The sequence below is a fragment of the Pempheris klunzingeri genome, chromosome 2 (genome assembly GCF_042242105.1).
Source record: "Pempheris klunzingeri isolate RE-2024b chromosome 2, fPemKlu1.hap1, whole genome shotgun sequence".
NCBI classification, from domain to species: Eukaryota; Metazoa; Chordata; class Actinopteri; order Acropomatiformes; family Pempheridae; genus Pempheris; species Pempheris klunzingeri.
In genome coordinates, this window is record NC_092013.1 from 19,187,138 (window position 1) to 19,213,933 (window position 26,796).

General features: G+C 42.1%; 1 protein-coding gene across 1 annotated transcript in view; it reads left to right on the forward strand.

Annotated features, from left to right (window-relative positions):
- Positions 1-246: 246 nt before the first annotated feature.
- The window catches only part of LOC139212258 (neuron navigator 1-like), a 52,298-nt gene continuing 25,748 nt past the window's right edge, over positions 247-26,796 (forward strand). The window contains exons 1-4 of the mRNA XM_070842770.1: positions 247-1,028; positions 1,218-1,306; positions 13,684-13,786; positions 15,872-16,225. Coding sequence (XP_070698871.1) covers positions 247-1,028; positions 1,218-1,306; positions 13,684-13,786; positions 15,872-16,225 — 1,328 coding nt within the window. The remainder of the gene's footprint in view (positions 1,029-1,217; positions 1,307-13,683; positions 13,787-15,871; positions 16,226-26,796) is intronic.

The window sequence follows — 26,796 nt, forward strand, 5'->3', positions numbered from 1 at the left end:
CTAAACCTTGACACAAACATGCCTCTCTCATTGTTGGGTGTAATTTTAGGAATCAGGCAACTCTCACATTTGCTTGTAGAATACTGCCATGAATCTTAGCTTGATTTGTAGTTGTAGGTTTATTTGCATTTACTTTTATTTTATTACTATTTTCTAAAAATGCCAAATAAAGCAAACCTGCCTGCTATTACAGTGAGGTTTTCTTGCCTTCTTTTCCAGATCTCAATCCAGTGACTCTGACCAACCATGAGTGGTGGAGTGAATATCAAAGTCATATCTCAGAGTCAGAGCGATGCAGGTGTCAGCACAAGTCTGCCTTTACCCCGAAGCATGATGCCTCTCTCCAAGATGGATCCCAAACAACAATACAGCGGCCTGCCCAATCCCGCGGTGCACTATCAGCACGTCGAGAAAAGACGCCCCCCCTATTCGTCATCTTCTGTCTCCTCAGGTCCGGCGGAGCTGCTGAGAGGTGCCGCTTTAAAGAACCAGCTGCTGCTACAAAAAGCTGGCATGTATTCTCACAGAGGCCCAGCAGCTACAGAGCGGAGCGATGGAACGTGCTCGGCGTACAGCAGCCCTCAGATACCAAAGAGACAAGTCCCGCGCTCTAAAGACACGCTGGACCTCCGCTCCAGCACGCTGACCCAGAAGGCTTTGCGAGACCTCCAGTTAAGACGAAACACCAACAAAAACTGGACCTTTGGGAAATATCGTCTGAGGAGTGTGGACAATGCAGCTGAGGATAACGACTTGTGCCCGCTCTCAGCTAATGTCCAGTTAGGCCACGGAAGGGGGCGTCTCCTCTACAACAAGGCTGCAAATGGGAACGAGATATCAGGGGTGTCTTCAGCTAGAATGGGCAACATCCAAAAAGAGGTGAGGACCACCTCCAACCAGCACCTGCAAGCCTGCGAAGGAGAGATGTCCAGTAACAAGTCAAAGTCTCATCACGCAATCAACATGCCACGCAGGAGGAGTGAGCCAGGAAAAGCCAACATGGCTACTGTTGCTCCTTTCAGGTTCAGGTGAGGGCTTGAAGTGTTTCGCCTTTTTAAGGTGGAAAGATAAGTGGCGTCTATTTGTGGACACAATGAATATGATGCAGCCTTAGGGCGCCTCATACTTTCTCATTTAAATCATCATCTCTGCTATAAAAAGAGAGTTCCCTCCTTTAGTTTCACGGCAGACTACATCTTCATTGTTTTTCTCTGTAGGTTTCAGGTCCATGAGGACACAGATGCCTCCCTTGACGATCTCAGTGACTGTTCCTCTGACTCCATGGAGGTCTGCTGTGACGATCTAGGTGAGTCTCTTTGAGTATCCTCCCACTGATCTTTTCTTCCCGGGTGTGCAGACACACCCGACGCTCCAAACACCAACTACACTGGTTGCTAACCTGGGCATCCAGACTAATCCAAGGGGTTACATGATGATTGACTGGAATGGAAAAGAAAAAAAACATGCTTCTAGACTTTTTGGGTTGTTTTTTTTTGTAATCTTTGTTCTTTTCTTGTGAAATACTGAAAATTCAGTACAATACTAGAAGCAAAAATCACTCTTTGGTTGTCATGCTCATAGATTTTAGGGTTAAGGCAGAGACTGCAAACCACAACATCCCAAGGTTGTGTCCATCTAGGGACAGATGTTGCATTTGACTCCCCATCCCTGTCTCCTGTTGTTACTTTTCATCTCTGTATTGCCAACTATCCAGTTAAGGCATGAAATCTCCCAAAAGATAGCTATAAAAAATAAGTACCCACAGCTAAGGCGTATATAGCCTTTGAGGAGGGGTTGTACTAACGGTCTAAGGGGTCACAAGCTAAAGAAGTTGGGAACGAGCGCCATAACATTACCAATGAGCAGTAACTCTCATGCTCGGTAACTAAACATGGTGATATCTCAGGGTCATCTTAAAATTTAAGGGCAGGGCAGTTCCATGAAGATTAATCACTTTGTGGACTTGCCATTGAATTCACGCTCTATCCTGTCCTCCCTCTGTAGTGTCATTATGCCAGAAGAAGTTCATCAAATCTTGGGGGAAAAAAAAGTTTTTCACTCAGTTCACAGAGTTCAACCAGTTAGTTATGCAAAACCCTGTTTTTCCAATTGTGTTATATTGCATCCTGTAACACCCAGGCTTTAATATGACTGAATGTTGACACTGGCCTCTGTTCAGCGTGGCAGTTGTTCTCACCAGAGCTACTGCCAACTCGCAACGAAAGCTTCATGCTGTACGTAGCACCTGTTATATGCATCAGGATTTCCTAAAGTGGGTCTACTTCACTGCTTTTCTTAATGTGGGAAAACACAGATTCTTGGCAGAGAGCACTTCTCTCAAATCTCACATCACTATTAATGCTGCACTGTTTCTCAAATGTTTTCTCTGTCTCTCGTGATTATATTTACGTCATTTATTTCAGTGCTGGCTGTGTTAAATGTTAAAAATTGACTCTTGTGTTTGCTCTGAAGCCTGCAAAGGACCGGCACCACACACATCCTGTTGCTTGGAGACTGAGAAACAAACAAGATGGGTGTACACAAAAACACACGCACACTGTATTTGCTTGGTCAATATTTCATCATTTTTAGACACTCTGAACATCTATCTGAGTGAGGGCAGTTCACCATTAGCAAATACAACCACAGCAGTTAAATCAATTAGTTCCAATTAGGGATAATTTCATAATTAAAGATCTAATGTAAAAAAAAAGTGATATTGATTTAAGTAAGTACAAAGACACTATTGATTTGGGGCTAACAGCTGTGGTCACAAAACTAAATTAATATTTAAACATGTTTGTTGTGTGAGTTCACATTAAGAGATTGGTGAACATTTTATAGAATCCTCAGCGTTATTTAATGGTGAAACGTGCTTTTACTCGCTGCTCTCAAACCAAATAACTGAAATGCACATGTCAAGCACACCACTCATGTTTGAGCTAATCACACAAAAGATTTAAACTAAGAGTCTACAGCCATGCCAGCGGCTCCGTGCAGTTGTACTTGGGCACAGTCGTGCTTTGTGCTAAATGCTAACATCAGTAAGAGAACATGCACACAGTGACAATGCTAACATGCTGATGTTTTGCAGGTATAATGTTTACCATGTCCACCACCTTACTTTACTGTATTAGCATGCTAACATTTACTAATTACCACCAAAAGCTAAGTACAGCTGAGGCTGATGGGAATGTCATTACGTTTGCAGGTATCTGGTTATAAACCAAATTAGGACTGACTAATAGACTTGCTGCCATTCCTAAAGTGGCCAGCGTGGCTAAAAGGAGTTTATCAATAGCAAATTAAAGTGAGATACAAAAAGAAATGCAGAAATTGACACTCAAATCAACTGGTTTGTTTTTTACAAGGTAACTGTCAGTACTAAATTACTACCTGCTTGAAATTAGCATTTGTCTGTTTAAACTTATAAATAATTTGACATTTAAGCGCTCTAATTTTTCTTTTTCGTTGTTACTGTAACTAATAGCAACAGTGTTTTGAGTACATTTTTACATTTAAAATTTGAAAAACTTACTAGATTGACTTACTTTACAACAGCTCATTTTGTCTAACAGGTCTGAGGTATATTTGCACCAGGCCATTTCAAAACCCCTTTAATTGTCTTCTTAATTATCTCAATGACTTTGAGGGGTGAGAGCCTCCAGCGAGCCTCCTCAGGGAGAGGCGAGACCAGAGACTGAGAGCTCCTCAGCTGAGGGTGGACAGATGCAGGACTGAGAGATTGAGTGGTTTGATGGGAGGATCGGCTTTCACCTCCTGTCTGGGAGTTCCTGTTGTCCCCACTGGACGGACCTGAGGGACGCTTAAATTTTGTTTTTGACCACAGAGCAGAGAGAGATATGTCTTTGTAAGCTGTCATCCGGCTTCAACTACAAGTTAGCTGGAAGATGAAAAATCTTTTCTTTTTTTTTTTTAAATGATGGTTCCAAGCAGGACTAACATCTGCAGAAACTAAAGCTCAGTTAAGGTCTCTGGTGAGAAATCTTACTTTTGAAAAGACTTCAGTTTCAGACTAGGGAGAAACACTGTTAATACAAGACTGCATATTAATCATTCAAATGTTTTAACCCAGACAAGATGGGTTTACCTTTGCTATCATTTCCAGCAGCTTGACTTCATAGTGAACAGACTATTGCTCAGGACGGGATTTTGGTGAGAAAAGCCTCATAGCTCTTCAGGTCAGTCTTCATCCCTCAGGCTACGCACATTCCAGCAAGCACAATGGTTCCATTAGATCTCTATGTAGGGGCTTTTAATGGCAATAATTACCACATGACTTTAACACTATGCACAAACACAATCTTTACATGTGCCTTTAACACCATACATGTGGCTATGTGAACATTTACATTTATGTTTTCTGTGGTTTGAGCACATGTGGAGGTCGGCCAGATGTTCTTCAATCCGCTGCATCATAGCAGCTGAGCAGCCCCAAAATGATTACATGTGCTGTCCAAGAAAATGTTTAACAGACAGCTGTGTAAGTGTCCCGTCATACCACGCACACACTCAAACACACAGTCACAATTACTCAGATGGCCTGTTGGAGAATGAGAATCCGACCCAGATGTGAGTGAAACCAAATGAAAGATGCAGCTCCACCCTAATCTCTCCTGAGAAGTGTTGGCAATTGAAAAGTTTCTGCATTTATTCTTACAGACTGAGCTTTCTTCATTTTACCCAATAGACATCGGACTCAAAACCACAAATGTTAACCTGCTGGTGTTGCTAAAGGAAAAATCAGGGCTCGCAGAAGTCGGTGGGGTACATCCAATGGGGACACTGAATGTCAGCACAATTTCAATCCATCCAATTTTGTTATTGTTGAAATATTTTTGTTTAGTCCGAAGTAGTGGACTGACTAACTGACCACAATGACATTTCCATCACTAGAGCTACTAAAAATCCAGATGTTAAAAACTGAACGTAACTCCTGATAGCAGGTGTTGCTTTGTTTCCGTCTGATGCAAACTCTGATCCATAGAGGTCCTGTGAAAACATCTAAGGCTTGCAGGAAATTTGGAATTCATTATCCTGTGGTTCATTAAGAAATTCCCACTCCGCAATAACAAATCAGCTATTCATTGTATAAAGCCTCTGTCAGTGATCTGGAGTCAGCAGTGGAGCCTTGGACCTCGTGATGAGGAGGAACAAGACATGACATTGTTTCCAGAAACTAATTGCAAGATCAAACGGTCTCACTGATCTGTGAGCCACATCAGGTGCCCCGAAACTCAAATAAAAAAATCAGTGGAGTGTGTTGCAAACCCACTGTGGGAGTTAGAGCAGTGCCCTCTGGACATTGTAGCTAACAGGTCAGTCATGTCCAGCGGATTTGCTCCATCTAGCATGCTTGTATTCAGTCATGCTGTGTTGTGGAAAAGAGCAGCCGTCTACTCATTCACTTGGTAAAAACACGGGAAAAAAATCTATTCACCAGCTTTTCATTTGTATTATTTCATTTAATGAACAAAAACATGTGGGTTTTATCACAGACGTTTATGGAAAAGGTAAGTGTTTTTTTGGCAGCTTTGTTTGGGCGCTGAGGTCTGGTGCAGATGACATGCAGGGGATGAGAGAGGGTGGTTTCCATGGAGCAGCACTGCATGCAAGCGCTGCAGAGCCTCCTCAATCCTCCTGAGAGACAGCAGTGTGGAATATCTTAAAAAAAAAAAAAAAAAAAAAAAAGATTACACTCATATGTTAGCAAAAACCCCTGCCTGAAAACAATTTGACTGGATTTTCAATTCAACATAATCATCTGTGTCTGTGTGTGTGTGTGTGTCTTACATAGACTTGAATTTCTTTCCAAAGTGTGGTTTTGGGTGTGTTACTTGCTTACACTGGCACATCTTGTCGCTCGCTCAATCTGCTGAAGTGAAGTCACCCATTTGGCCAATGCACTTTTTGGACTTTAAACCAAGTGTTTTTTTTTTTTTTGTGTGTGGACAAGAACCACCCAATCATTTTCTGTTAGTTCAACAGTTTTCATTAACATCACATATACTTTAGACCATAACATTTATGTCATCAGTGTTGACATTATATGACAAGAATTCAGTTGTCCATTTCGAGCAGGACAAACACACTGCTGATTTTTAGCATATGATTTATCCAGCTGTAATCTGGAATTGATATCGTAAGGAAGCTCAGACAGGATCAAAGGATAATCTGGATGCTCCAGTTGTTGCATTGTGAGGGATTTTGTCAGTGATCATAATTTATTTTCTGTAATTGCAAATCTTGAATGTGCATTCATTCACATTTATACCACTTCCACTAACATCACAAACCATGCATCATGTTGAGCGTATTGAACAGTGGAACACTGGAGGTGAGTGAGGGGGAGGGGAAGAACAAAGGAATCAGAGGAGATGGTGGGAAAACATGGTGCGTTGGACGAGGATGGTGTCTGGTTTTAAAAGCCACACACGATCATTTCTCATCATTCTCTTGCATTTCACATATTCTGCTGAGACACACTAAAGCATCTTTAAATGAAGGGGAAAAAAAAAACGGGGGGGAGGGAGGATGGGAGGGAAGTCGGAGGCGAGCAGGCAGCAGAGAGCAGGGGGAGGAGGGAGCGTTGTTGCGTCTGCCGTCGCTGTCATTCCGCTGCTGCGCGGTTCAGCGGCAGGAGGGTGTGCTGGAGGGAGGAGTGTGGAAAAAACGGAGGAAAGGAGGACGGGAGGGAAGGAGAGAAAGGGAGTGCCTGGGCAGCACTGCAACAGCTGCAGCTGCAGCAGCCTGTCAGGACGAAAGAGGGAGAGAAGGAGACAGAAGGAAGAAAGAGGAGGCTGCAGGATTGACTTAGAGAAAGCCTTTTTATGTTTTATGTATGCTTTTGCACAAGGAAAAGGAGCTGATAAGGAAGCCTGTTTTCTCCCTTGCTGATGCTTTTCTATATGGTCTCATGCAGGAGGCATGCTTGGAAATAGTGTGAAAGGCAGAGAAGGAGATTTGAAGATGGAAAGGACGGATAGCACAAAGGCATACGGCCAAGCAGATGGCAAAGGAGTTGGTATGGCAGCTAAGAGGGCCAAGTCTGGAGTGCCCCAGAGCACGCAGCGGGGTGAATTGAAGGTTTACCGGGCGGGTAGCTCTGATGGCAGGCTACCAGTGCCCTCCAATCTCCGCAAGCAGAGGTCTATGACAAACCTGGCTGTGCTCACTGATGCTGAGAAGAAGTTGCACCTTTATGAGCCCAAGTGGTGCGATGACATGGCCAAGCCCGGAGCAGGGCAGACCAAAATGGGTAAGCCAAAAACAGCGGGGGGTGGCAGCAGTGCCGGAGGGGGTGCCCCTCTCTCCCGAAACCTATCCAAATCTGAACACTCGCTGTTCCAGGGCAAACCCAAGCCCTTCAGCCCCCTGGCTGCTCCCTCAGCTCTGAACAAGCAGAGCCGCATACCTCGTGGTCCTTACGCTGAGGTGAAGCCCCTGAGCAAGGCACCTGAGGATGGGAAGTCAGATGACGAGATCCTCTCTAGCAAGGCGAAGGCAAACGCTAAGAAGCAGGGAGCCGGAGCTGGAGGGGAGTCCGGTTCCAAAGGCCAAGGGGAGGAAGGGGGAGACAAGCCCTTCCTGAAGGTGGACCCAGAACTGGTGGTGACAGTGCTGGGCGACCTGGAGCAGCTGCTCTTCAGTCAGATGCTAGGTGAGTACAGCAGAGCAGTCTTGATACCTCTACCACCCCAGGGCCCCTAACCGTATGTGTGGCCGCCATGTGCTACAAACCAAACGGCCCGCGCGTACGATTTCTCTGTGCGTCTCAAAGTCCGCACGCCCCCTCTGATACAGCCGCCACATGGCACCTGCTTGCTGCTGCAGACCCGCTTTCCCCCTGAACGGATTTTCTGCACCTCAATGAAGACAGGGCTTGCAACGCATGTTCCTCCTCTTTTTATGTCATTGAATGCTGCCTCCGTTTGGCATTTTCACGTAAAGCTGGATGGTTAGTACAGTACCAAAGCTTTAGTGAGGCTCTATTGTTCTTATTCCTCCAGCATGCCAATCAGGTGTCTGACGCTCAGTGCAAATGATTATGGGAAATATGCTTGCTTGCTACCATAGCATTGCCAGCTGTTTGCATGAAAAAAGCCTGAGGGGTTAGGGATTATTACCAGCAGACTGATCTGCTTTCTAAAGCTCATGTTTGCTGCAACATGTGCCGATGCACTCGAGGGTCCATCCACTGCTCCGTGTGCGCTTCCAAAAAAGAGAGATGGGAAGGAAGGCAGGCCATATTGAATTCATTTTAGTCACACAGACACATATTTAGCCTCCTCCCAGCTCCATTCATCTTTAAAGCACTGACAGATGGTTTGCACCCTGTGCACTACGACGGTGCAAATGGCAGAGAAAATGGCCTTCTCTCTGGAGGTGTGGGTCAGGTTTGTCAATAGGGAGGGCTTGCTGAATAATAAGGGTATTGATCATATGGTGCCGATTATGATTCTGATGACTTCATCGTTTTCATTGTTTTGTTTTTCTTTGTGTATCAAAGCAATGCCTCCTTGTTTAATTGCAGGAGTACTACACATCTAATTATGACCTAAATTTCACGTGACAGGAGAAGGTTTTAGTGACTTTGGGTACTCTCAGATTCAGTTATACCCAAAATTTAGATTTACTTTTCCTCTCAGGGTTTCCTGCAAGGTTGTTTGACATCTTACACTTATTTACATGACATCTCTCGGCCATTTACTGTAGAATATTGTTTTTGCAGACTCTTTTGATGCATAAAACTGCAAACGGGTTATATTTTAAATGTCAGTGCTCTGATGATTCAATGACACTTTCGATAGAGGGATTCTCTACTTTAAAAAATCGGAATATTAGATTGCACATTGCACTCATTGACACTTTGCATTCATTTATATTCCTAGAATCATATCGTTGACACATCCGGCTCATGTCATGTACCAACAGGCATTTCATCTACCAGTGATGTATTTGTAATTCTGTTGCTCCGATATCATCAGGAGAGCATGTTCTCTGTTGCATCTTAATGAACACATCTGTGGTGATTTAATCTGTTTTTCATGCCTCATTAGCCTATATATGGATGTCTGTCACTCATTTTAGGCACACTTAAAGTCAACTAAGAGCTGTAAACTATAACAAGGATATCATGGATCGAGGCCTGGTATCATTTACTTTTTTTGTGTGTTTGAGTGAAACCACAACCAAAATTTCTAAAATATCTACCAAAAAAAAAGTACCACACCCACAACTGCTTTGCTAACGTAATTGCATTAAATTTGCAGCAGAATGCCTCAGGCTGATGGTTCGTTTTTCTTCAATGTAACGCATTGACCTGCGTGATGTTTCCAAATCAATTGAAAGTCATTATTCCTCAAAAAGGGAGTTTATTATTGTAATGAATTATTCATCACCATTTAAGATGATAATCTCATGCGGGGCCTTTGGCACAAGTCAAGTGCTTTGTCCCCATGAATGGAAGAACAGCCACCAAAGAAAAAACGGGAGCATGGTGACGGAAAGGACTTAAACTGTTCAACAAGATGTAGATAAATATCTTCAATGACAGAAATATTCATGTTTTGCACTGATGGCAGCATTATGGGAACACACCTTTCTTTGTATTAGGCTGCAACTTTTTTCTCCCTTGTCCTACATGTTGACTGTATAAAAGAAATGGAACTAGCCACCATGACGTCACCCCTGGATTTGTAGACTACCATTTTTAATCCTAGAGTTTGGCATTTTGGCCTTCAACTTATTGGTTTTTGGAGCCAGAACTGCCCATAATTGGACAAGACGGTGGAGCTGGGCAGAAGAAGTTATCAGCTTGCCTTAGCTACTGAGCTTGGTTAGCAGGCTGCATCCATAATTCACATACTAATGCTGTGCTTATGCTAGTCTTTTGCTTTATTGTCTACTTTACTTAAAGTGGACCTATAATTTACAAAATGAACATCATGCTTTAGTGAAGACTTGAACGATTGAGCGATTTAGACCATGAACTCATCAGGAATGTGTTTACTGTGGTAATCAAGAGAAAGATCATGTGACCACAGGCTAATTTTTTCATAGACTTTCTTACAGAGTTCCTTTTGACACCAGTGGAGATTCCCTGCTGGCCATTGAAACAAATGTAGGTTTAAGGCACTTGGGCATCGTACTGTACGGTTCATGTACATGGAACATGCTTGTTACAGTATATAGATCTTCTTCATGGGCATGCAGTATGTTTAAGGGCATTTTAATGCTTGAAGCTGTGCTCTGCTTCTACAGAATATCTCATTATAAGCTCACTGAAAGGATGCTTTTATTTCTGACTATAGAGGGTCTCTTTGTTTACCAATATGACGTCCACAATGGTGAACTTTGTTAATAGGCTCATTTATTAAATTTGCCATGCAGTTTGTACACCCTGGTTGTCATACAGTACCGGAACCAAGCATACCACTGCCTCATCACAAGACAAGGCTGCAGATGCACGACAAAATAAAAGATTAGATCCAGATTAAATTAAAAAAAAAAAATCATCTGTTTTATTTTGTGATTTAGTAATTTTATGAAATCATTGCAACTTCTGTTTAACTCATGTCATCACCCTCTTCACACAGAGCAGCTGAGTTTCCACTGTCTGCTGGGTGATAAATGAAAAAGACTAACCTCAAATCAGTTGGTTGAAATCATTTTCAAAATGATAGATGTACTAAGACAAATAGATTCCAGGTCATTAGAAGGATAGATATATATTCATGAAGAGAGCAGAAGATTAGAGTAGTATGGACAGCGGTACTCCTGGAGAAACTTCTCTTCAACAACAAGGGGATGAGCGAACCTCATGTCATTGTAATTAGATGTGATCTGTCATGCAAGATCTCAGACGTAGCAATGGCCTACAGCTATGCAGAATCATTGTGGAGCAGTGGAACGGTTATAGGGGTGGAGCGATGGTCACAGATGGCATTATTTCAAGCGAGGCATGCAAGGGGCACAAAACGTTGACTTTTAAAGGTACAGTTCAGGTTAAGGCAACATTTACAAACACGAGGACTCACACAAGTTTTACACGTGCAATAAGGATGAGTTGGGGGCAAGATTAAATGGGAGTGACCCATCTTTATTTAGGGTTGGTAACAAAGTTTTTGTCTTGTTGTAACAAGAGTATCGGCCAAAGCTGCGTCTGTATAGAATGTTTCAGCTTATACTGAAGCAATAGATTAGCGGCCCTGAAACATCATCATTTGAAAATATAGAATTGTAATCGCTGAGTAAAAGCTATTCACCATGAGCAATCTATGTGATCGTCCTTCTGCCATCACTGTGAGTATCAGGTTTTATTGAAGCGCCCATGCTGTTTTCACATCGGTATTCACCTACTGCATCGCCAGCCATTGTGAGGAACTGAAAAGCTGTAGGTCCACTTGAGGTGAAAGAAAAGCAACCTCTTCTTGTAAAGCGTCACAATGCAACCTGTCTTTTTCATGTCAAGTGCCTCAGATTTCCTGTGTCTGATCTAATGAAAGAAGCTTAAAGTAACTGTAGAGTTAGATAAAGACATTCAGCGCTATCGCTGATCGTCTTGTTTGTTTATGGACGAGGGCCTCAATTAACTGATGCAACACATTGGACCTTTAATATTGATTTAGTAGTGTTTGTAGGTTTAATAACTCAGGGCTTTTAACAGTGTTTTAGAATTAATTTTGCTGCATGCTGCTTTATTCTGCCCCTCCACTGTTTCAATATAGAGTAGTTCCTGTGTTGCATCATTCAAAGGTCTTTCCCAATTCACATCTGCTTCAGTATTCTGTCTGCGTTTTCCTTCTCTGTATTGTAGGCATCACTGCAATGCAGGGTGCCAAAGGACTGTCAGTCACTGCACGAGAACACAGTGCATAATGCATACAGTGTATACTCAGAACAGATGTGATTCACATGTGTGCCCTGTGTCCAGGATTTCTGTTTGAGTATATTAACAGTATCCCAGAATTAGACAGCAGTTAGTGGGGTTTGTGGATGTGATGTGACTAGATTTAATCCTAGACTCACTCATCTTTATTCTATACTGTATATCAAAGACCACGATGGAAATAAGTGCTGGACTTAACTGTGTTTGCCTTGAAACTAGTAGATGTTCTGTTTCCCGTCTCATAATTTCAAATAAATGAAACTAATAAAACTGTTTGGGATCTCAGGAAGCTCCTGCAAGCTGGATGAGAGGGGTGGAGACTCTCTGGGGGAACCCTGTCTCTGGTATCCACAGACCGAAATCACCCCGTTAACTAAGTAGTGCACTATTGTCACTATCCACCATTTATTTTGAAGTACTACTGAGTGTGTATTATATGGTGAATAGTACATGAAAAAGTGATTTTGCACACAGCCATCGACTTCCACTGATGATTAGACTTTAGACGTATTATTTTCATCAGCAGATTTTCTCAGGGTCTCTACTATGAACATCAATTTGCATTATAGACTCTCTCCTCAAAAAAGCTAATTATACCTGAGCCCAGACAAGTTTCCATGAACATGCTGTTGAACAGTAACTCAATATTTCATTTAGTTTGGCCCACATAGACTCATAATTCGTAAATTACTGTTCTTGTCAATATTGTAGGATACATACACAACACACACACATATACTGACTTACACACGTTTACAGAAGACTATTTATTGGATTTTCACTGAACCCATCAATTCAATGTATTTAGTGAGAAGTATTGAAACCAGCTAATGTGTGCAAACTTGGACCCAACGTCGCCACTGCTGGTTTGTAAAACAAGAAGGATGCTTGAAAATGTGTTTTGAATGTGTGAACTTTATGTAAATGATGATGAACACCCTCTGTACACCCAGCTGAATTAGTTCAACCTCCACTTATGAGAGCAGCTCAGTGTTTGACGTGTGCTCCCCTGACATCCTCACATGTCCTCCAGCTATTCCAGCAAATGGATTGAATGTTAATTTTTCTCTCCCGAAGGGGTTTCACCTCCATACTGCAGTGGAAAACCCCATCTCCTTGTCTTTTTGAGACAAGGTAGTTTCTCTCTATTTGTTACAGCTAACACAACAACAATGTTAATTGTACTGTAATATTGATTTGACATGGTCATGACCCACTGACGCCACACTTTCCATTGCACGCAGCTTTGTCCAAATAAGCTGACCTGCAGTGAAATCCTTGCTGGCTGCAAATCTGCTTGTTGTTAACCTAAAAATCAACTGAATGACTCCAGGATAATGTTTAATGGCACGGAACACAGAAACTCTGGAAAGACAAAAGTCACTGCCTTGAAAAAGAAGCTGGTGTGGCATGAACGTCAGAAGACATCACCCTAGTGCGTAATCAAAGTTAGAGGCAACCTTGTAGTTTTGCATTTTCAGGATGTGCCATGTCGGTGCAGATGGAGTGTAGAGCAGAGGTTACCATGGCGAGGGAGCCCACGGAGTGAAATTTGTCTGCCTAATGATGTGAACATACGTTGGCTGTGTGTTTACAAGGAAGACACCTGTCACATCAGTCCAGACACAAATACTGCAAGCTAAATTATGTGTGCGCGCATGCATGCATGCATGAAGCACAGACCACAACCACAAAACGGCAGCTTGCATCTGAGTTTTCATTTGACACTCTAAATGTTTCATAACCTTTTGCTCTGCATGACTGACCCACAGACCCCGAGTCCCAGAGGAAGCGGACCGTGCAGAATGTCCTTGACCTCCGCCAGAATTTGGAGGATACAATGTCGAGTCTGCGGGGCTCCCAGCTTGGCCATAGGTGAGTGCACTATATCTGTATTATATAATGTTGTATTGTTTCATAATGGTGTCTCCTGCGCCACTGGCTGTCATCACATGTAAACCATAGATCGTGCACATTTTGTTCATGAAATCATAAAAACCTTGAGCCGAATTCTGCCTTCGGTTGAGCTGAAGAGAAGCACACCCTCATGTGGAGAAGCGACGGGTCGCTTGTTGGATCGATGCATAACACAATCATGTGTAAACAGTTGTGTTGTGGCTGCTTGGAGAGTTGCCACCTGGTTCACATCTGGCTTCCATCCTCCTTAAACAGCCCCTATCTGTTTCATGGTCATGACTTCATTCGAGGAATCTCTGTTTGGCTCTCGTAGGCAAAAGGCCCTATCATCATTTTTGTTGCAACTACCACAACACAGCAAGACACTGATAGAGGACACGTCTGTATCTGATTTGGATGTTAAAGTCAGGGTGCAATGTCCTGTCTGCTTATATCTCTTTAAACTGCCGTTAATCAGTATTTTTGTATAAAAACAGAATCCCTTTTCTGTGTCATTTGAACTGGCCACTTATAGTGCTGATATAAAAGAAAATTCAATTTATTTGTATGTTTTATTCATAATCATAACCCATTGCTTCAGCTCTTAAAGCTTTTTAGCCTTTTCTAGCTCGCTATTATGGTTTCACACACCCACATTAATGGTGTGGGTGAGTGTAACCTGCTCTTATTAACCCCTTATTAACCCCTGTAGTGCAAAAAGCACTGATAAACCAGATATAAGCTACCCACCACCATCACGAATAACTGACTAATTAAGATATTGAGGAAAGTCTAGCAAAATGATTGCTACAATGCCATTACAATCCTATACTTTGGATGAATTAATTAGGTGGCCATGACTTGAAATAAATACTAATGATGCTCTCATTAGTCATTAGTCCCACACACATCGGCTTTAACAACTTTATAAGTTAGTGAAATGGGGGGGGGGGGTTTGTATCTGTCAGTCTGTTTTGATGTTTTTCTGCCACCTAGTGACTAGAAATCAATTAAAGCAGCTTTAAAGTCTTCTGTTTTAAAATAAATGCTTCCTATCACAGATATTACATTATCAGCCAATATGTGGAAGGACTTACGAGGGCTTTCTATGTAACTGTAAAATATATTGCACTATACACTAACACATTTTGACCATATTTAAGGAATCCTCAACTTGTTAATGTTATGCGTAGGCTTCATTACCAGATTTTTGAAGTGCTGCTGTCATCCCTCATTCAGTGTCATCCATCATCTTGTCTGTAAAATTGTTGTCTTTATATGCTTGACATGGGTCAGACCTTGTTAATGGATGCTTGAGACGACATCTTGTCATTCTCTGCAGTATAGTGGTGAAAATCTTGAAAGCTCTTCTGCGATCAATTTTGTCAATCATTCAGATGTCGTTCAGACCAGCTACTATTAACAGAAGTAACAATTCTGAGTGAGCCAGTCAGTTTCAGTACTGGAATGGCACCATCTACTCTCCACATTGATGAATTATCCATTAACAATGGATAAAAATACTCCCATGGTCGTAGCCATTGCAATATTTATTTGGGTGAGTTGGTACATCTAGTTATGTAATCGCCAGACACAGAAGACACTCACAGGCATTTGGAGCTCATTTCTAACCCTGACCTACTTACACGAGAGAATAAGAAAACTTTGATATTCTCTATACAGAATAATAGATTTTTGCAACAGCATTTTTTTTTTTAGGTGTGCTTGTGCAAAGCGACGGTCAGAAAGTGATGCCGAATGCTACGTTGACACAGACATATCAGGTCATCCTTCTCTTTGTCTCTGCGTTCTGAGAGGACACATTTTTTTAGCTTTAGTCCCTGAAGACAATATGACACAACTGCTGCATCTGGGCCAACAGCAACTCAATGCCACGGAGGGTTTTTTTTTTTTTTTTTGAAGGGTTTCTGACAGAGAAAGAAAAATGTTTTTCTGGTTGTGCTGACTTTTGGTGTCACTCTGGACAAAACTGTCAGCCAAATGCCTCAAGTATACAAGCGTAACACACACTGACCCTTCTGCCATGCGTCTGTCTCTCTCTAGCTGTCTGGACAGCAGTAATGTGGGCTATGACAGTGATGAGACCAATGCTCGCAGCATATCCAGCCTGTCCAACCGGTCGTCACCTCTCTCCTGGCGCCATGGCCAGTCCAGCCCTCGTCTTCAAGCGGGCGACGCCCCGTCCTCCACGGGTGGTGGGTACCAGGGAAGTAAGACTGGTTCCCAGTACACGGCCCATACGATGCCAGCTCGCTGCTCCAGCCGCCTCAGCACCACGTCTCGCATTGAGCTCATCGAAGGGTTGGACGACGGCGACCTCAAGTCTGGTTACCTGAGCGACAGCGACCTTCTAGGAAAGAGCCTGCCGGATGACGACGACGACAACCTGGCAAACGGGTAAGAGCATTTGAAGATAAGCAATGGGTTTGAACCTCTTGTTACCATGACGACTTGAACCAATCAGTGACTGCACATGGCTGCGTGCTGGTTTGTCATGTGACTTTGAAAAGGTCAGTTAGGAGTTGTCAAATTACATTTTACTCACAGTTCCCAGTAAGCTAATAAACCTTCCTCTGTAACTGCTGGTCATTTCGTTTCATTTCACTATTTAATTAGGGCACGGAGATTAGATCGTATGCATTTTAACATTCAACCGCGGAGCCTGAAACTTTCATGAAGGAAACTTTTCGTGTCGACATCCTGGATTTTTTGCTTTGTTAGTATCTGATGCTTTGCACTTGGCAGGACTGTCAAAGAGCTTTCATCGGCAGCCTCTGCAGATACATGAGGTTTTCGCAAAGTGCCCATGACATTGTCAGAGGCTGCTGACTGTGAGAGAATGCTTTCAGAAGTTTTTCACCGATGAGAGGATTTGAAAACTCATCAGGTGTCGTCTTGGTTACACAACAAATGCTCCCTCACCTCTGATTGGTGCAAACTTTATATCGACAGAAAGAGCAGCAACAGATAGTTTAGATCACGCCTGTGACAATACTTGGCGTTTTTTTTTAAGCAGAGAGGCTGCATCTTCGTCTTCGCTTTTCTTCTTTCTTTTTCTTTGTCCTCTTCTTCACCTTCTTCACCTTCACCCTCTTTTTCACCTTCGTCTCCCTCCCGTCACATCCTTTGTGGGTCTTTATCTAATTCCTTCTCCCAAGTTGACAGCTGACAGTGAGAGTCAGAGAGAGAGAGAGAGAAAGAATCCAGGACAGTTCTCTAGTATGGCTGAGCAGCTTTATCGCTGTTGCACATGCAGTGGGATTTAAGCTCAGCCTCTGGAGCGTTCGTAAGGCCCTGCTTGCCAGGTCACGTTCTTACTACAGAGTGCAGTAAGTAGAAGAGTAGAAGAGAGACGAGACACATTTTAGATAATGAAAAATTAGAGAAAAGAAGAAAGTGCGAAATGCAAGTGGGTCATTTTAAGTGCTGTAGCATTTGAAAATGAGGTGAACAAGAACAGCATGATAGCATTGATAGTAAGAAAAAAAACCCCAGTGTTTTCAATAACAATTGACAACTGCAGTAGCTCCATTAGTAAAGGTTTAGTATTTTGATAGGAGGGAGGTGAAAAAGATCAGACAGCAGAACCCTGATAAGGTAAGGATTAAACAGGGATTATATCATATGGGTCCATTCCTCACAGTAATATCCATGCACTCGAAATCCATTTAAATCTGCCCTGTATTTTGTCCTCTCCCTCGGTGCATCAGCTCCACTGTGGTGATCAAATTTATGCGAGAGGTGAGCGTGAGGGCTCGCCTCTGCTTTGCAACACCTCGGGCGCCGAAGATGCTAATCATTTTATGTAACCACTTCTAAAAATGCCTCATCATGCTTCATGCTATTTCAGCATTCCCTAAAGATGCTTTCAAGGTGACTGTGAGACACCCCAGTGGGTTCAACTGGGCCCTATAGTAGATTTGTGACCAGTTACACCAAGAGGATTATGGGTGTGTCTGAATACAGACATGCTATGTCTTTACAAGTGTGTTGTCACAAGGGCAATAATAGGCTCCTGCGGCTGCCAAAACGCTGTGGAAGATATGGAAATGCAGGGTGCTATTTTCTCTCTGACCTTGAGTAGGCTGCTTGCTTATATACTTAAAACCCCTCTGATTTGAATGCTTTGCTGGTCTGTACTTGCACTGGTTCAGTGGGACATATTCTCCATATTCTTCCTGCAGAAATACTGAAATGCTTCTTTTCACTATATCAAGAATTAATCCTGCCTTTTGGTGTAGATAACTGGCTAATCCAGGTTTTGAAGCAGGCGCAGCTGCACATGCTGTAATTTTCTTCTTACGGTATCCTGCAAATTCTGAGGCACAGTTACATTTTCTACTGTACATCCCTTGTCACACACTCACAGTTCATTTCATGGGGAACCATTAGCTACCAGCTCTTGAAAATGGATCATGCTCCTCCTGCGTAACCATGGAAACCAGCTGGTAATCGACTGTATGGAGAGGCACAATTTCTGCTCCCTTTCTCAAAAGCCCCAGTTTTACATTCTCGTGCGTTTCATTGATCTGAAATTAGCCTTAATATAATTAACTATATCTTGATGGTGGAGTGAGACTTCTTGCCAATCAATAACACTGTTGTAGTTTAAAATAGTCAATGCTTGTATAATGTACAAGACTGATGTATAATGCTTAAAAATGTCTGGAGAAAGGCTCATACCTTCTGATGAAATAATAAGACTCATGTTGTTTGTCGAGAGATGGAACTATAGCACACTGCTCGATGTCTAATGGTTATTGATTGACCCACACCAGACAGTGCTGGCTATCTAAGGCTAAATGTGTACACACACTGACAGTAATCACTGCTTCTGTGTGTGTCTGCCTCATCAATAATCTCATCACATACATGCCAAATCTCCTCATGAGCTCCATCTTTTCCATCACACAGAAACAGTCACTTCTCTACAGCAACACACAGCTTAATGGTAATCTGGTTTGTCCCAGTTAAAGGAGGAAAGTATTCAAGACGCCTGTTTTCTTAATGATTAAAATAGTCTTCCTGGTTGTTCCTGGGAAACAACGGTTTTCTTTGTGCTGATGAGATATGAAAGGTGTTTCTAAATGTTGTCCCACTGTCACTGATGCACCTTATAATAAAACAACACTAGGTATATCTTTAACATTCCCATAGAGAGGAATTGAGGAAGGTATTTATTATTATAGTAGTTCTATTATATTGCATTACTGTATGTACAGCGGTTGCTTTTTTGTGGGAAGAATAGAGAATAATTATGTACAGAGTAACATTAGAATTATATATAATCCCCCAAATTGCCCTCAGTAGACACTGCGTCTGCTTAAGATGTTGGCTCACATTTAGTATAACAAGAGTTTTTGCTCATTTCACTAAGTTTTATGAGACCGAGTACCACGTCTTCACCGAGTGACTGACTGCATTTCATGTCTCAGGAGCGTTGAGGTGGCTTCTTAGTCAGCCATGACCGTGTCTGACCACGTCAAGAATCATAACTGCTTCCTGTGGTCGCATTCTTCACACCATATTGGCAAAGTTTAACCATCACTCTTATGATATCATCCTATTGCAAGCCAAATTTAAAACACTGGTTACGAGTGGAGCAGTAATCACATTATATTGCTGGTGCATGGTTGGTTTTTCCATATCTGGTATATAAATTATGAGCACTACTCAGCATTCAGTGTCATTTTAGTGGTGTTCAGTCTATTACGGTTGATGTTTTGCAGACACTCAGCTGCAATGAATGTAAGCACAGGTTAGTTTTTCATGTCTAATACAGATGTTCGCTGGGAAAATTGCTTGTTTTTTCCATAATGTAATTAAATTGATAGGATGAAAGCAGGCCTAATGTTTGTAACAGAACATGTGAATTTCACAGGACGCCCCGGTCATTTTATCAGATTTGCGTATTATCTTGACAGATTAACAGTTTGAAAACCTTGAATTGGAAGATGTCAACAAAAACCAAAAAGGAAAATATCTTTCAGCATTTGATTTGGCTCCAAAACTCTTTGGCTGACTGCAGAGAGAAGCAGCGAAAAGCACTTAGCTGCAATAAAGAGCTTTTGATGACTGCTGTGTCTCATAGGAAGCTGAAGTCCCACCTCACCTTTGGGCTAGCTTTTTTCCTCCAACATGGTTTTGTTCCTTTCATCGCGCTCTCTTCAGACCAGATACACTAAAATACTAAGATTTGCGCTACCTGTAATAATTGACCAGACCAATCGCTGTGTGTCCGATTTTCATAAATCCTAATTGGATTGCAATAAGGTTTGGCCTTCTTAATTGTTAAATGTTTGGTTGACTTCATTCTTCTTGTCATAGGTTCAGTGCAAGTCATAGTCCACACAGTAACCAAGCTTAGACCTGCTGTTAGTCATAGACTTTCACTTTTTTTAACCACTTGGGGGCAGCTTTAAACACATCGACATACTGCATTATCACTTCATGTAGTTGTTATGGTGAACGTTTTTTTTGCAAACAGCTGCAGATGTAGGTATCCAGCTGACAAGATCAGACTTTAGCATTCCTTAGATTCACTGTATTAGATTAGATTAGACTCATGTGATGGATGTTTTGGTCTCCGCTAACTCCTCCTCAGTTATCTGCTAAATGCTCCAACAGCTCTATGCTCACCAGGTAGCCATATCTTTCTCTGGCTGCTGGTTGGTGCTGGATCATAGACTGCATATAAAGATGGACAACATGGCAGCCCCCCAAAAGTGAGGTCAAAGCATTTTGATTGCCCCCTGAGGGTCGGCTTAAGTATAGAGGTCATAAAGCTTGTCCCTTGTACGCTAGTGGATGGGACAAGGGTGGGACTAAAAATCATGTAAAATTTTAGTTAGTTTTTTTTATCATTCTAATATATAATTAAGTATTCAGTCATCTGATCAGTTTGGCTGTGATTAGTTTTGTCTAATTGTCAATTAGATTGACAGCTACCCTAGATGTTAAACACTCTGTAGAGCTCTGGGCAGGTGCAGAATCCAGTAATGATTTGTGGTGAGTTTCACGCTTCCACATTACACATACTCATTTGCTTTATTGCGAACAAGCAAATGTTCATTAGAGCAGCTTTAATGTTATGACATGCAGAGGTACATTAGCGCTGTGAAGCTACTCCTAATAATACATATTGTCTGTTACAATTGTGCAAAAGAACTGTGGAAAACAGGAATTTCCAAAACAAATGGACCAGGAAGTATACATTCATCTTACCCTTTACCCTGTCGTATGGTACATAATTACTTGGTTTTATATAGAATATGGAGCAGATGTGATATGTTTCTATAGTATAGATACAAATATCTTATACAGTGGAGTACAGATGAATTAGATTTTTACTTTATTAGATTAAATTTGTATTCACTTGGTAAATTCATTACATTTCATGACAGCACTATATGCTGTTGACACACACACACACACACACACACACACACAGCCGGTCGCACTTTCATCATAGCACGATGCGTATAGATTACATACTGTGGAAAAAGACACTGTGCATGTGAAAGACAATTGTTTGTCCTGTACTCTGCAAAGAGTAAAACAGGGAATGTGGACACCTGGGGATCTGGACTGAAGCGTCTCTGCGATTCTACACAGCAGCGTAGCAGCATAGCATGCAGAGCAGAGAAAGGAGGCTGGTTCAGCAGCATCACACCTCTGATCATGCAGCAACATGGCTCGGGATGTGCTGCCATGGCAACCGCCTTCCACTGACCCACTGATGGGCTGCCTTGTGTGTCAGTGTGATAGCTGAACGGATGTATGTGTGGAGGATGTGTGTGTGTGTGTGTGTGTGTGTGTGTGTGTGTGTGTGTGCATGGCTGCTAGTTTGTGTGTGAGATGGGGAGAAAGACAGAGAGAGAGAGAGAGACAGATAGTGACAAAGATAGAAAGACTGGTGCGAGGATGGGATGCTAACCATTTAATGAAATTGTTTTTTAATTGGCATTGTGGGGGAGTGCTATCTGCCTAAAGAGCTACTGTTTGTATTTCCATTTGTGTCCAGTTTTTTTTTCAGGATTCACAGTTGCACTAGCTGTGGGAAATGATTTCATTCAAGCTATTTCTCCTGAGGATTTCTAGAAATCCTGTATTGAATACTGTACGATTGACCCAAAAAGAACAAACATATTTAATTAATGTAATAGTGAAAGCATCCAATTGCATGTTACAGACAATAATCGTTGCTTTCTTTGATAGCATTACTGTATTTTGTAGATAAGCCCTTGTCTTCCTTTGCTCCTCTGGCAATGTCATTTCCATGGTGACTATGAACAAGCTTTGCCTATTCTAGTAGAGTGGATCTGCATGTGCAGTATGAAAGCGAGGGTTTGTATTTTCTAAATATTGGAATACTTTACGGCTTCACTCATGGAAACTATGTGTATCGACAAACGCATTCTGTAATGCACAGAGGGTTTGCTGCAGTCATCTGATCCTGGATCTGTGCCCCCGGCAGTCTGCATTCAATTTCCCTTTCCTGCCTGGGCTGGACCTTTCTATAGTCACTGAGTGCTTCCTCACACATTTTCTGACCCACTTAAACCCATCTGCACAAAAATTGGGCTTTGGCTTCTCCGCTCTGGTTCTCTGCCGGGATTACAGTTTAGTGAGGCCACGACTTGGGGTCAGTCCTTTTTAGGGCTCTGTAGGAAGGGATGTTGTTTTCTTGCCTCTGAATACTACACACACACACACACACACACACACACACACACACTTAAAGTCAAACACTAATCACTTTGCTTTTTTGTTAAGCTGAATTCATGTGTTTTTTGTTTCAAAATGATTGAAGAGAAAGCAACGATAAAAAGCACTCCCTCCAATAGTCCCTGCATTGTGTCAGCAGACATATAGTATGTACAGGCTCCCACAGTCAGCAGCGCAAAAACATCTGGGGTCAATATGGAGCTCTCATTCCCCAACAAGGGTCAGTAAAATACTGGATCTAGAAGCCACCCACCCCCCCCCAAAACCCAAATCCACCTCCACTTTCACCAGCATCTTCAGCTATGTGTATAATGGACCATTACAGCAGGCCCCCAGGGAGTATGAGTCATTCCTATATCATGTCTGCGTGTGGTCGCCTTGGTGGGCAGTTTGTTTTGCACCAGTGCATAATTCTCCACCCAAGCTGGAAAATATGATACTGTTTTGCACTGAATCACAGTATCATATTGTTAAAACTGTTCCTCGCGTGCTACCTGTTAATCCATCATTACTCATTCATCACCATATGAACGTGAAGTTAAAGATTATCTACTCTAAGTAAGTAATTTACTGAAGTTTGGTTGGTTCAGGTTACTTTGACATAACTCTGAATCTTCATGTCTCATACGTGCCAAAGCAAGTTGACATGAAATTGTCTTTGTGCAGCTGAGATAAAAACAGAGCAAAGGGCGACATCATGAAACCCTTCAACTTCAACCAAACCAAACTATCAGGCTGTAAATGTGGCACTGCTGGGTCTCAGGCTGAAGTTTGCATTAGCTGTATTGTGGCTACATCTGTGGGGGGAAGTTTCCTGTCTGAGGTTGATGGAGACTGTACATTCATTTTCCAGTCCAGTAATCAGACAAGTCCTTCTTAGGGCTCTGCGGAGATGGGGCGGCCGGCTGCAGTCCCAGACGCAGTCACTGATGCATTTCAGTCAGACCCATTTACTACGCTGATATACCGCTACTCCGTGATGAAGGCAGTCCAATCCTATTTGCGTAGAGACGGTCAAGCTCAATACAGCTCAAAATTAGGCACCGGGAAGATCAGAGATGTGCTGAAGCAAAGCTGGTTTTTCATCTGTAGTCCTTTTATGAATGAAGGATACTTGAACGGACATAAAATCACTGAACGCAGTGACTTCCTGAGATGCTGCAATTTCCCACATTGTACCGTTGAATTGAAAGCACCGAGTAAAGGGATGGCTGCTCTTTCTCTGCATCAAAGGGTTAAAAAATCCTGTGAAGCCTTATTTATTTATTTTTTTTCTAAATGCCAAGTGGTGCCTTTTGATTCATATTTACAGAGCATGCACACCAAACTGTAGCCATGAGAGGCACAGCTTTAACTCATTGTGCCTCCTGCTGGAAATCTAATGTCATGACACCACATGGAAGCAGGCAGTATAACAGCAACCCAATTCACATTCATCCACTTTCAAGGTATTATTTTATAATCTCCTGTGAGATGAACTGAGGTTTTGTTCTTGTATATAGTTTTACCTGTTCAATATGCATATTTTCTGATTGATTATGGAATAGTGCCATCTAAATATATGGCAAACTATTATGACTTGAAGATGCATCATATGACCAACAGTACCACAAACTACACTCTGTGGCCAGGGGATGTTTTAATGTTTTTGGTGGTCCCTGCACACAGAGCGATGTCCACGAGGAAGTGGCTTTCCAAGTTTGGTGTGGAAAATGTCACTGGGATGCACAGATTCCTGACATCAATCACATCCAACACTTTCAGGATGAACTGGAACAACAAAATTTGAAATCATCCAGCGCTCAGTGCTCTTGTGGTTTTGAATCGTGAACCAGTAGCTTTGAAACATGAGTGTTATTGTCCACATACTTGTGGCCATGCATTATATACTTGACTATTTTTAAGGATTTTCACCTTGGCTTATTGCTCATTTAATGTTTTACAACCAAGTAGCTGAGGATTTGCACTAGATATTTAAAATACATAAAAAAATTTCAGATTTCATGTCTTTGTCCTTTATTCCCTTCACTATATTTTACATAGATTTGTAGACTCGCATATTGCAGAACAGTTTGCTGCACCAATGCAGACGGGCAGATAGATCAAAAGCCGCACATTAAGCAGTAAATGTCAGATCAATGCAACGGTTTCTTGTCTGGTCACCTCAGTAAAAACAAATAAAGGTCCTCATGGTGCTGTTACCTCTCACAGATGGGTTGAATCTGTATTCTAGCGGTTTGTAAATCACCCAAAGCAGTGCTCAATGACCTTCCACCTGAGCAAACATGCTGAGGATGTTTCTGACACAAGGCGTTTGGTTATCAGTGCAGGACAGCTGTTATTATACAGTACCAACATGACTTAGTGGGATTTTTATACGACAGCTTGTGTAGCAGCTCTGTGGCCTGGCTGAGATAAACAGGAGACGTGAGAGACGCAATTCTTCCCTTTTTTGTACTGTAAACAATTTGCATCAGTCACCGCTCTGGCTCAAGAAATAAAAGTTTTTGTTTTGCTATTAGAAAGTGGCGTTTTTGAAGCGACCGACAGATATTCAAACAAAAGTGTTTTATGACTTAACGAAACGAAGAGAGCAACAGGAAGAGAAGCGAAGCTCTTTTTCGGACGACGATCACAGTGACGATGTGGGAAGAGATGGAGGCAGACACAACAATCTTTATCAAACGAGCATCTGATTCTGAGATTTTAAAGAATGCCTGTATGTCTGGTACACATACAAAAAAAGCAAACAGTCGCTTAATTGAGAGAAAAAGTAAAAAACACACTCATTCCCTTTATGCTGACTGTATAAGAGAGCCTCACAACTGTAGTACATCATAAGGGTCAGTAAATTCTTATGTTTGAAATATTAACTTGTGCTTTTGCAATTTCCTGTGTCGTTGCTCTATCAGCGTTTGTAATGGCTCTCCTGCCAGATGAAATGAGCACAGAATCCTATACAATCTTTCATAACTGAGTTTCCAGCCAAAACAAGACTTGCAGTAGACTGAGCGATCCGGCCTCAGATGTGGACAGGGTGTGGCACCTCCTTGGCCCGCAGAGCCTTTACCTCCTGGATAGTTTACAGAGCTGAGATCTGGTGAGATCATCCCCGTGAGGCCGTTCCACTGCTAATGAGAGGGGGAGGGACGTTTTCCGAGGCTACTCATGCCTCACTGGAGGTCCTCGTGTCATCTGTGGGTTTGTGGTTGCACTCGCAGTGATTCAGGCCGTACCTTGGACTGAGTTTTTCCAGCCAAGGCCCCACAAGCTAACGAGCGCAGACGGAGCACGTTTTACTTTTAAGGCCATTCAACATGGTAATAATGTCTTTAATGTAAAAGCAAGTCTGCTTATTAAGTTAAGTTTATTTATGTGGGATTTTGTAATTCTTTGTCCTTGATCTTGGTCAGTTCAAAACCCTGACAATGACTCAAAGTCACTCTTGAATCATTAAGCTTAATTTCACATCATTTGTTGAGCTTGAGATGGACCTAACTCTGTTTATAGTGCTGTCTGGGAATATTGGTGACTCTGAAGTGCTTCATACAAAAAATAAGCCCCATTCAATAGCACAGCATTAATGTATACTGTATTGTAATATCTGCCCAGTTGTTATGGTGAAACTGGAAATATTTGCTAGACTCTGAGCAACATGGACATCCATTTTGGAACTGTAATTTCAAGAATGCACGCTCATTTATGAGCAGCTGCCTCTTATTGCAGCAGTAGTAGTTCTCTAAAGCTAGCCTGTAGCTAATCTAATTGGCTACATTAATACTACACTACAGTATGTGGTACAGAGCACAATGCACTCGTTTGTTATACATGCATTTCCCAAGAAGAAGAGAGAAACTATGAAGAGGGCGTTCAAAATCAGTGCAGCAGACTGACTGACTTTCAGCTCCCTAGTACAGGTTAGGGCCCAACAGTCCGTGATCCTACATTTCCCATCATGCAACACCTTCAGTTTACAATGCGGGCTTTTCAGTTCAAAATTTGAGTTTCAAGACCGTGATTTTTTATTTTTTTAAACTGGACATCTCCCATCAGAGCCACAGAGTACACTTGCTAGCTGCTGTGGTCGTGGTTGACATCTGTTCATTTAAAAATTAACAAAGTTTATTGGCCAATTAACCTTAAAACAATCTGTTTTGTTTTTTTTGGCCATGTGGCTAATTGGGAAATATCGTGCTTAGCTACCGATAAGCTTGACTTCACAGTGAGACTTTTAATCAGAA